The 11,560-nt window shown below is 39.9% G+C and overlaps 1 protein-coding gene across 3 annotated transcripts; it reads left to right on the top strand.

Moving 5' to 3' along the window:
- Positions 1-200: 200 nt before the first annotated feature.
- On the top strand, positions 201-10,672 carry arl13a (ADP-ribosylation factor-like 13A). Of its 3 annotated transcripts, XM_082546878.1 has the most exons (11): positions 320-1,243; positions 1,641-1,731; positions 7,644-7,760; positions 7,936-8,006; positions 8,093-8,345; positions 8,479-8,584; positions 8,712-8,917; positions 8,994-9,102; positions 9,621-9,888; positions 9,976-10,092; positions 10,206-10,672. In XM_082546878.1, coding segments are annotated over exons 1-11 (1,395 nt in total). In that variant the 5' UTR covers positions 320-1,242; the 3' UTR covers positions 10,262-10,672. The 3 variants fall into 3 exon arrangements, with proteins under 3 accessions (XP_082403006.1, XP_082403004.1, XP_082403005.1); XM_082546880.1 differs by lacking the exons at positions 320-1,243; positions 1,641-1,731 and adding an exon at positions 201-294; XM_082546879.1 differs by lacking the exons at positions 320-1,243; positions 1,641-1,731 and adding an exon at positions 5,355-5,918.
- Positions 10,673-11,560: the final 888 nt, after the last annotated feature.

Here is an 11,560-nt window from a genome sequence, read left to right as displayed (position 1 = left end):
GGCAAAGTTCAGCCCAGTCATACACCCTCACAATAACTCCAACCGCCCGACGATCGTCTAAACTCGGCGGTGATCTGAAGCGTTCCGATCGCTCGTACTTGTTCCTGGTTAAACAGAGAGGACTTGGCTCCGGGCTGGAGGTTTTTTGAGTGCCTCCGTGTTGGCGTGTGGCTGTTGTCGGGTCATGTTTTCAGTGTTTCATGCAACAGCTGCGTCAAGTCAGGCCGAAACTCAGAGAGGCACCGGAAATGATGGGTGGCAGCTTTCAAAATAAATAAGACGAGCTCATTGAAGGTAAGATGGGGTTATAGGTAAACTCCCCCAAATATGGGCAATACACGGGTACAAGGAAGACTATTCAACATGCTGAGTGTGTGCACAAATGAGTACACGAGGTGGAAGGAAAGGAAATGAGAAGTGGTGACATATACTCATATTAAAAACAGTGTTGGGGAGTAACGGAATACATGTACCGCCTTACGTATTTAAAATACAAAATATGAGTAACTGTATTCCGTTACAGTTACCGTTTAAAAAGGTGGTATTTAGAATACAGTTACTTTGTTGAAATAAATGGATTACACGGTGGTATTTTCCTGTTTCATATTGTTGCGGGTCAGCACTGTTTGGGTTTTGTTTGACAGTTATGTGCCGTTGTTCCAGGCAGGGCGGCAGCCTTATGGTTGCCGTGGTTACAGGGTGACGCTCTCTCTGCGACTGTGTGTTTCCTGGGTGAGAGAGGCCTTTTTGTTGTTGTTGTTGTTGTTGTTGTTGTTGTTGTTGTTGTGCTAAGCTAATAGGCAGAATGCTACAGGCATAGCCCTAAAGAATGTAGCCTCGTGGGCAGTGTAGTCCGTGTTGCAGGGAGAATGGACTGCGACACGTTATGTGTCTGTGAGTGCGAGGACGAAGAAGAAGGAGAGTGGAAAAGTATGAGCTGTCATCGAGCAGAAACGGGAGCTGGAAGCATGTAAATATAATAATAACCACTGCAGCCAAGAAGAGAGCCTGACGAGCCCAGTTGTAAGTAAGCTATTAAGACTCGACTGTACGCTGTGTTCGTGTTTTCCTCTGAAACAATAAGTTCCGTTGGAGCAGCCTTTCAACGCCTCTCTCTGTCTCTGGCTAGAAAAGTTGACCCAGACAACAAAGTAAAGCTAGTTTTCGGCTACTAGCCCAACTCGAACCGAGTATTAGCCAGAAGTCCTTTACTACGGTTCGGAGCCGCGGACCTTCAGTAATAGTAATAAATCACACAGCAATAGTACATTCATGTAGTTGTAAAAAGCATGAAAATATAGTATGTAATCCAAAGTAACGTAATGGAATACGTTACAAAATACATTTTGGGGCATGTAATCTGTAGTGGAATACATTTTAAAAGTAACCTTCCCAACACTGTTAAAAAATATAGGCTACACACACACAATATGGGAATATTATAAAGATTATTTGTAATTGTTAAAGTGCAGTTTACTCTGTCAATGAAATACAGTATGGTTCACGATTAATCAAACGAGTATGTACCTAATTAGTAGATATCAGAGATAAGAAACTTTTAATGATAGTCAGCCTTTGTTTAAAATATAGCAAAACAAAGGAGATAGAAGTTTTAAAAAGTGTTTAAGGTTTAATTTCAGTGGGCAAACATGTGGCTGGCTGCATAGGAAAACTCCCACTGGCACTAGAGCTACTACAACTGAAGGAGGAGTGCATCAGTGTTCATCTTCAGTAAGTACTAATAATCTGTTAGAAAATGTTATACAAACCCTAACAATCGTTGTGTTTTATTCTCAGACTAACCTCTCCTCTCTCACACACAGAGGTAAAACAGTGAGAAACAGCACTACACTTTTATTGCATAGAGTATACAAATGGAAAAACACTGTGAGGGCGAGAGCACAGAGATCATTTTCACTTCCATTTTTAGTTGCCACATGCAGGCCGGGCTTGGTTCTATTGTAGTAACCTTCAGGCCTGAGAGTGGAGCAGGCACACAAACAGCTGCAGGGAACTCCTAAAACTGCACTCAGTCTCACAGAGATATTTCCCCCCTATGTAACTGTTAGTTAGAAGGGCACTCATTAGTCAATGCGCTCTGCAGTACAAGTGGGAACCATTTGGTTGTTTGCTCATCTATTCACGCAAACAAGGGTTATCACTGTTCAAGGAGCATGAGAAAGCCACAAGCTGGAGTGAACTGCCTGACACCTCCACTCAACCACACATTTAGGTTTCAGTGTGGGGGTTCATTTCAGTTAGTATCTGAGCCTTTTTCTGGGATTTTCACCTTTTCTGATCAATTAGATTAAAAAGCTGGTGGACCAAAAGCTTTTAAATAAGCCCCCACCCTCCTTTTTTATTTTGCTGAACTAGAAAAGAAAAGAAGCTCAGTTTACACCATTGTGGTTATAGCATTGTGCCATAATTTCCTCTTCTCTACAAAAAAAACAAACAAAAAACCAGAGGAAGTTTTTCCAGTTTTTCAACACAGCTCACCCAAACGTGACCTCTTCTCGTCTAATCAGCTGCCCTGTAACTAATCATGCCTGGCATTGCGAAAGGGACCTAACATTACATTACCGTGTTATTGGTCAGTCAGGTCAGGAAAAGGGTGCGCTGGTTGTCTGTTTACAGTTTTTTAACAGTCACCCTGGGTCTGTCCAAATGTGTACATAAGAAAGAGCAATGCAATCCCAAGCATACATTCATTAATACACTGATTACTTTCCAAAATATCTAACAGTTCACTCGACAGTTTTTCAAACCAGAATGTGAAAAGCAGCCTAATGTAAGCTGAGAAGCAGTAGCAATATTGGAAGTTGGGGGTCTTTGAAACATGATAGCAGTGTGGACAACAGGAGGAGATAGGGGTGTGGTGCTGAACTGCTGCTGTTTATCACTGTGTGTGCGTGTGTGTATGTGTGTGTCAGCTGACGCAGGGCTGTGGTCAGAGCTTTGGATGAGTTTACTCAGCAGAGGGAGGCAGTGGCTGATTGGAAGTCGGTTTAATGACATAATGAGATAAAGCTCTCACAGAAGCCACTGATCCCAGTCTCTGAAAGAAGCCATTACATATTTATTTGCTCACAAATTAAATCATGGCTGCAGAAACCCCACCTCTTTCACTCACCCTTAACTATGTGTGGGTTTTTCGCTGAGCATCGGGCTTTGGGGGAATCTTTAAGGTGACTTGTTTTGAGATTAATTTATAGTATTGAAGGGTTTTACCTGCACTGAGGAATTTTTCATAACTAATTCCGCCAAAGAGTTTTATCTACTAAAGACAAAGAACAAAATTTGGTTGTCATTTACTCATTCACACTTTTGTTTACAAATGGTCAGAAACAGCAAGAAAATATATCGATTTGATTAAAACAAGACAACACAGACTAACAGCCTTTAATATACTCGGAGTGATTGTGCTTGTGTGGATTCTGAGACAATGCTGAGCCAGGAAAAACTCTGGATTTAGATTGTATGGTGCACAGCAGTCACAGGCAACAATAATAGATCCGGTGTCTATGACGCCATCTAGCGGATGATGTTACACACAAACTGTATCGGGCGGCTTAATTAGGGTATTAATACCATTATGTAATATATTCAGATGATGCTTTCCTAATGTTAGAATGAATGGCTGTTACATAAATAAATATGTAAACAAACCTGACTTTGCTTTTTTTTAAAAAGAAAAAAAACCATAAATAAAATAACACGTTATTTATTTCCTCCTAATTATTCACACTCAATACATTTTTTATCTTTATCTGTTTGCTGTTGTTGTGCTCTTTGAGAAATGGAATAAATTAAGACAAAAAGATCTCAAAAGTCACAAGTAATATCCCAGCCGACATGGTAAAAAGTCACCCTAAAAATAAAAGAAAGAAAATGAAAAACAAAATCATATGCACAATATTATGCACACAGATATGCATAAAGGAGCATACATCCGCTAATAATTGTTGCATTTTTTATTATCCAGCCTCATCTACAGTTCCCCTTTAATTCCCTAGAATATTTTCCCATGTATTCCTTTTATAAATAGAATCATGGTCACTATAATTTGGCTTTAAAAAGTAGAAAAAATCCCTCTTTAATGTCAAAGTAAAAAGAAAGACTTCTACATTAATTTTACTTAAAATAACATTTATCATGTAAAGTAACTGGCTGCAGAAATATTCACCCCTTTCCAGTATAGCCATATTTTTCCACAATAGAAGCATTAACCTCACACGTGTGAACGCCAGTTTTGCTCTATTTTTGCATGGGGATCAGGTGTGAACAACTCTTTTTGATTTGATTGAAAACATTCATCTTGTTGTTTTTAAACCATTTCTGCATAGCTGTGTAGCTTTTGCTGAATAAAAGCTAATGATTCTTAGTTCCCTCGGAGACTCAATCAGACGGTCCTCCAGGATTTCCCTCTACTTTTACAAGCCTTTGAATGCCTGCTGCTGCCACCGCCCTGTTTCACAGTGGAGATGGTGTGCATGGTTTGATGTGCACCAAAACATAGCATCTAGTCTGAAGGCTAAACAACCTTCTTCCAGTCAACAGCGGAGTCTCCCACATGCCCTTGGATGAATGCGAGATTTGGGTCTTTCTTTGCAACGAAGAGATTTTTCTACCTTTTTTTTTAAGCACTAGCAAATAATTTTCTAGGCACTTCTGACTGGTCATAGGTGTCCTGTCTTGGTGGCCTCCCTCACCACTCTTCTTCTTGCACAGTCACTCAGTTTTAGGAGGATGACCTGCTCTAGGCTGACTTACACATGTGCCGCTTTACATTTCCATTACCTGAGCTCCAGGGAATGTTCAGTGACTTGGATTTTTTTTGTACCCATTCCCTGAATTATACTTTTCAATAACTTTTTCTTTGAGTTGCTTTAGGTGTTCTTTTATGTTCATGGTGTAACTGTAGCCAGAAATATTGATTAACCAGTGACTGGACCTTCCAGACATGGGTGCCTTTGTACTAAAATCACTTGAGACCCATTCACTGCACTTAGGTGATATCCATTTCACAAATTGTGCAGTTGCTGCAACCATCTGGCTGGACCGCTTTTGAATTAGATCGGTCACTTTAAAAGAGGGGAAATATTTATGCAGTAACTTATTTTACATGATATATTTTTATTTCATTGTATAAATCTGTTTTTACTTTCACATTAAAGAGAATTTTTTTCTTGTAAGTTCTTGTCAGAAAAGCTAAAAGATATCAAAGGAGAGCCAAAAAAGGAGAAAACATCCAAATGGCATTTTATGTTTTCCTGATAAACCTTCAGTCCTAGGGTTCCCAAGGATGTTATTTTTACAAGACCCAAGCAATAAAAACATTGCTGCCTATAAAGCACCCTCTCCTAGTGCACTTGCACCCCCAATAGCTGCCTATCCCACTAGGACACCCCCAGGCATTCTCTGTCCAAGCACTGATGGGTCTGATCTGCTCTCAAGCCACAAGGAGGCACAACACAATATTAGGTGGCTGTAATCTTTCTGTTTTAATTGTAAATTCAGTGTGACACTAAACGGCCCTCATAGTGTCATTATCTCACTGAGAGACTGAGATTGTGCAGCCTAAATCCATCTCTGCTACCACTTTCTGTCTTGACCAAGAAAAGGAGATCACAGCACGCCACAGATCACACCACTCGACAAATTTAGTTTTCCGGGGATGGATATAAGCGCCTTCATTTGGTCGAGTTCCAGAAGGACCACGCCATCCAATGGGATTAGAAGTTGGTTCAGAGAGCTCTGGGATTGGTTGAAAAGCCAATACAACATTTTCCAGATTGCACCTCCCACATGGGGTGACCAAAGGCTTAGTGTGAGCCTGATTAGTTCTGTAGCCGATGGGTACAAGATGTCAGTGAAGACGAGCACCCAAACAAATGCATGGACATAGACATACTTCTGTGAGTATTCATTGAGCAGAAGGCTAAATCTTTCAAATTTGCAACTTTTATATGTAGTGGTGTCAGCTAATAGCTCCTGCTGAATTTAAAATGCTTTTCTGTGAGTTATAGAGTCACTGCATTTTACCAGGCATGTGACACTGTTGGTGTTTGTATGAAAAATGATTTTTTTCAGGGCAGTTTTTCCCATGTAGAAAAAATATCAGTCATAACTGCTGCTTTGTTTTAGTGGGGAATCCAAATTGATTAACCGTTCTTTTATGGTAGATTAAAAGTTTTCATAAAAAGTTGTTTTTTTAAAATCTTTTGTTCTGATTATTTGGGATTTTTATCAAATTAGATAAAACTGTTTCTTATTTTCCATTGTTAGTAGTCCAGTTTCTTCTTTATTTATGCCTCTTAAAATGATAAAACTTAACTGATGTTTTGTATTTTATAAACAATTTAATGTTATGTTTTGTGCGCTACATGGGTGTGATGCCTAAAATGTACTGAAGTCATTGAAATTAATACATGCAACATGCACATTTAGTACCCTGGATTGGTGATTCCCTTGTGTTTCAAAACTACTCATGACTAACTAATCTGGTTTAAATGTCTAAAACAATGAGATATGAAAACCAGTCCTCTTTACACCATAGCAGAAACAGGGGCGGCCTCTTCTACAGCCAGTACAAACATGGGGCAGCTTGTTAACAACACTGTAAAAGCAGGCCATTCTAAACTGGCTTTAGCAGATTACAGGACCTGAACAGATGCACTTGACAAAGGAAGATCTGCTTGTGTGTGTGTTTTTAGCACATGCCCTACCTCAGATGCACCTGCTGTGTGTTTATTGGGAAGTTTCAGGATGACTGGATGACTGCTCATGCATCCAATGACATGTTAGAGAGCTTCTATGAGGCAAACACACATTCAGTGGCATAAAGACAATATCAAGAGAAGTTACTGAGAAACATCATGCAATACTTGCTTGTAATGGCCTATCTCAGGGGTACTTGGAGAGGCTTGAGCCCATATGTTAGATATGTTAGCAATTAAGAAAGTATTTGTGAAGAGTGTGGCTGTTGAGAAATCCTTGATGTAGTTCTGATAGATCATCGGTTCCAGAAGGAAAAGAAAAAAAAAGCTTTCAAAATTAGATTAGCTATTATGGTGGACTAACTGGTGTTAGTGGTGGGATTCTCAGAACTGTGATGCCCAGGAGGCTAAATGAGAGGACGACATGGATAAGTTGCATCATAATGGACATTTTAGTTGGAGTAGAGAGCATGGTGTTTCATGTTTTCAATTATGACTTGGTTTACGGTTGTTTACCTGTTAATGAGGGGGCTGTTATATGTCTTCACATCAAATTTAGGAAATTTTATCTGCTTCAGTGGACAGAAGAGTTTATGTTAAAGACAAATGTGCCTGCAGTCTTGCTTTTTGCAACTATCATGCATAGACATGAACTGTTTAAAGTAGTGCATTCTTTCCTTCTCATGAAGGGCCATATAAAATTCCAATGAGGGCTTCTACTGGCCCGGAAGCCGCGCCCTGGATAACCCTGGGCAGTGAATGCACTGTCGCGAGTGACCATCTGTAAACGTCTCCTAAGTCCACAGGAGACAGACACAAAGCATCTTTGCGATGGATCTGGCCTCGTTCCCAAGTGACTCAACCTTCCAGCCTTATCTGCGTATGTGTGTGTGAGTCACACTGAGATTTACCATCTGTCTGCAGGTACCAGTTCCAGAAAAGATGGTGGCCACTGTGCACACCTTGCTCACCTCAAGTAAACATGTTCAACCTGATGAGCAACTGCTGCAACTGGGTCTCCAAAATACAGGAGCCAATCAGGTACAGATATTACACTTTCGCAATCTTCCTGCTGAACTTACTAAAAATAAAACGCTTCCTCTCTCAATCACTCGAGGAGATTATTTTTAGACATTCTTGTAGCATCAGCTCATTGATTGTTCCTAAAATCCACAGAAGTCATCTTAAGCTAATATCAATATGCATTCGTCTGCAGGAAAGTGACCATTCTTGTGGTTGGTCTTGACAAAGCGGGAAAAACATCCTCCATCAGAGGCATGCTAAGAGGTATGCATGTGGCTTTACCAAGGGTTCAACCTCAAGTGTTTATTTCAGAAATACAACAAGTAACCACCTGTGTTTCCCCCCTTCAGTCGCCAATGTTGTCGAATCAGGATCCACACATGGCTGCATTAGACATGAGCTGAGGGTGGAGAATTACCTGGTCACACTCTTGGATGTTGGAGGATCAGCAGAGTCCCGTGGCACCTGGAGGGAGCTCTATGGAGAGGCTCATGGCATCATCTTTGTTGTGGACTCTGGTGACAGGCAGAGGATAAAGGAAGTCAGGGAGGTTCTTTCGGACCTGTTGAAGCAGCCGAGGGTAGCAGGAAAACCTCTACTAGTGTAATTACACTCTGTTTTATATGTCTGAATTTTACATCAGATCTCAAATCATGTGCAAACAATGCCCCCTGGTGGCTCACATGTAAAAATACAGAACAAAATATTAATTGTGACACTTCTCTTTTGCTTTCAGATTGGCCAACAAACAGGATAAAATGAATGCTTTGCTGGGTAGTGAATTGATTGAGATATTGTCTTTAGAGAAGTTGGTCAACCAGAGCCGCTCTCTGTGCCATATTGTAAGTAATATTTCAAAATGATCTAATCAGGCTTAAATCTTATTTAATAAAATATAGACAGCGCTGCATTAAAGGGGGACTCCTTAGATGTGCAAAGAAACTGAGCTTTCTTTCTGTTTCCACTCAGGAGCCTTGTTCAGCCTTAATGGACCTGCGGCGCTGGTCAGACAGAAAGACTCTGCGAGGTCTTCGCTGGTTGCTGCGAGCTGTTTGTCTGGATTATCCAGAGCTGTGTGCTCGTGTAGCTCAGGACAGCAAAAGGCCTCTGGAGCCAAGAGAGAGGGAGAGGAATGGAAAAGCAGAGAAAGTGCAAAGAAAAACCAAGGTCGAACGGTAAGAAAGGCCTTCAGAGCTCAAATATTGCAGATAAAGGCATTAATGTTTTAACATGAATTTGTTATTACCTCAGAATAAGATCCAGCAAGTCAGATCTGCGCAAGGTTCATCGGCCCAAAGACAAGGAGAAAAAACCCAAGAGCGAAGGAAAGCTGCAACCCATTCGGAATATGCTGCAAAAGGTCAGAAAAATGTCTTGCATTCTTTATAAAACCTTATAAAATGTAATGCGATCAGCAGCTAGGCCATAAATTCTTCATAGAATAATGATGGTACCATCGCAAATAATGATGGTGATTCTCAAAGAAACACACTAAAACTTGTATAAGCAAAAACTCCTAAATCCTAAATTTGTTTCTGTGGCATATCTGTTGTATTGGGTTGTATTAAACTGCACATGTAGATGCTGTCTGTCTTCATGTGTTTGCTCTACTATGATTTTATCTGTTGCATTAAATGTTCTGTTTTAAATTCATTTCAATAGGGCTACGATTAATGATTAATCTGCCAATTCTATTGATGATAAGTCTAAATGTCGGGATGCACAATTCGTTTAATAGTCTGCATTTTCAGAAATACAGAAAAATGCCCACCTCAGCTTTGGAGAACAAATTCTCCCATTCTCTTCTTTTGAATTTTCATTTTGGTGATGTGGCAGGTGTATAAACTGCACTTTGCTTTAAATTAAATCTATTTCCAGGACACTTCACTGAAAAAGAAGCTAAAGACAAAGAAGAAGAAGAAGACAGTTAAGGTGAAGGAAGGTGAAAAAGATGAGGGACCGCCGAACGAAGAGGAAGAGGACGGTGACGCCAATGAAGGAGAGCAAGATAACTCTGGTCACAGAGACAAAGCCAGCAGTGCTCTGATCCCTCCAAAAAAGGACAAACTTAAACGCAAAACAAAGGTGAAAGAAGAGACGCTGGATGTGCCAGAATCACCAGAGAATGACGAGAAACCACTGAAAGGTTCCCAAAAGCAGTGATTGGATTACACTCAGTTTTAGTGGTTAGCTGTTTAAGAATCTCAAATCTACTTTTTTGTCTTCTGTCTAGTTAAAGGAGAAAAGAAGAAGAAGAAGAGAGTTGTGAAAGTGAAAAGAAAAAACAAGATCAACACAGAGGAGATGCCAGCAGCTTATTCGCAGCCCGTGGACCTTTCTGCAACCTTTGGTGAGCCTCATCCACTTCTTCCACCCAACAATAAAACACACTAACCACACTTTGGACTCTGACAGCATGAAATCGCAGTTTTAATATTATAAGTTCAACCTGTCTCCTGACAGATCTTTACCGGAAAGCAATACTAGCTCTGAAAGAGCGTCAGGATCAGGGACAGTGAGAGTGAATCGTGCGTGTGTCCTGCCACCTGAGTGTGAGGATGTGGGTCCACAGCAGACGTACACAACACATTGCATCCCTTCACACACACTACTATTTCTGTATCTCTTTCCATATTGTAGACTTTCAACCTGATTCCTGAACCTTTGGAGGGAATTTGCAGACTCCGAAGTGTAGTGAAGGGCAGGTCTGAAGAGTTGTGCTTTGATAAAATAATATCACATTGTAAAAATAAAATGTGTTAAATATAAACTTGTGTACACGGCCAATACATCTAAGAGGATTTTGTTTATATACATTTTTGCAGTTTTGAATGAAAAGAAAACTGGATTTTTAAACTGTTTGTCTGTTTTGTTTTTTGTAATTATTGTTTAAACATTTTCCCATAATAAACAGTGTACTGGGGAACGTTCTGCATATTGTTGAGTGGATCACTTGCATAATACACTAGTATATATTATATAATAAACATTTGTTAATACATTTGCATAATTTCAGGAAACTGGCTCGTGCTGGGCAGCGGCTGCACAATCCTCCTCTGTTTTCTCCCACAGTCCAGAAACATTCACGTGATGTTAACTGGTGTGAAGATAAGGTGGTTGAACGGCTTAAATGTAGTATAAGGTGCTGAATCTGTACTTTTAGGTGTCGTTTGATACTTAGTCATGCATTTTTCCACCTTTCTTCCATCTGGAGAAACTGTTTACCAGATTGCTCGACAGATTTGAGACTTAGCTCTGCAGTTTCTGGCTTTGGCAGAATGATTTGTGAGTTTCATCCATATCAGCTGCACTTCAATAGCTTTCAGCAAAACCTACTAAAGGAACAAAAGATGTAGATAATTGTGATTTGTTCGGTGGTCCTGATCATCAGTTATGATGAAGCTTGTGGTTTCTTCATTTCTTACTGATAAATTTTGGACCTTTTCATATTAAACTGGTGAAAGTGCTGTCCTAAAATATGTCACAGCATTATTACTGCAAGGAGAAAAGTATAATAAATCCAATCAAATATGATGAAATAAGCTGAACAGCTCTCATAGAAATATGGGTGTTCGCTTAAGGAGTGGTTGAATGGTAAATTAAATACATTATAGACTCACATTTTACATTAAACAGATATTTCTTTTGTCTTTTATAAAAACCTGCTCAATTTGTAAGAGAAACTAGTGACTATATAAAAGGGATATTTAGGGAAGCTTTTCTTTTTAGGATCCTAAAATACCACCTGGTGCTCTGATCATCAAATGCCAAAGTCTGGCGACATTAGCAACATATGCTTTATTTTTCATTTAATTGTA

The sequence above is a fragment of the Aulonocara stuartgranti genome, assembly GCF_965226115.1.
Source record: "Aulonocara stuartgranti genome assembly, chromosome: 2".
Lineage (NCBI taxonomy): Eukaryota > Metazoa > Chordata > Actinopteri > Cichliformes > Cichlidae > Aulonocara > Aulonocara stuartgranti.
This window is presented reverse-complemented; position numbering and strand designations above follow the sequence as displayed.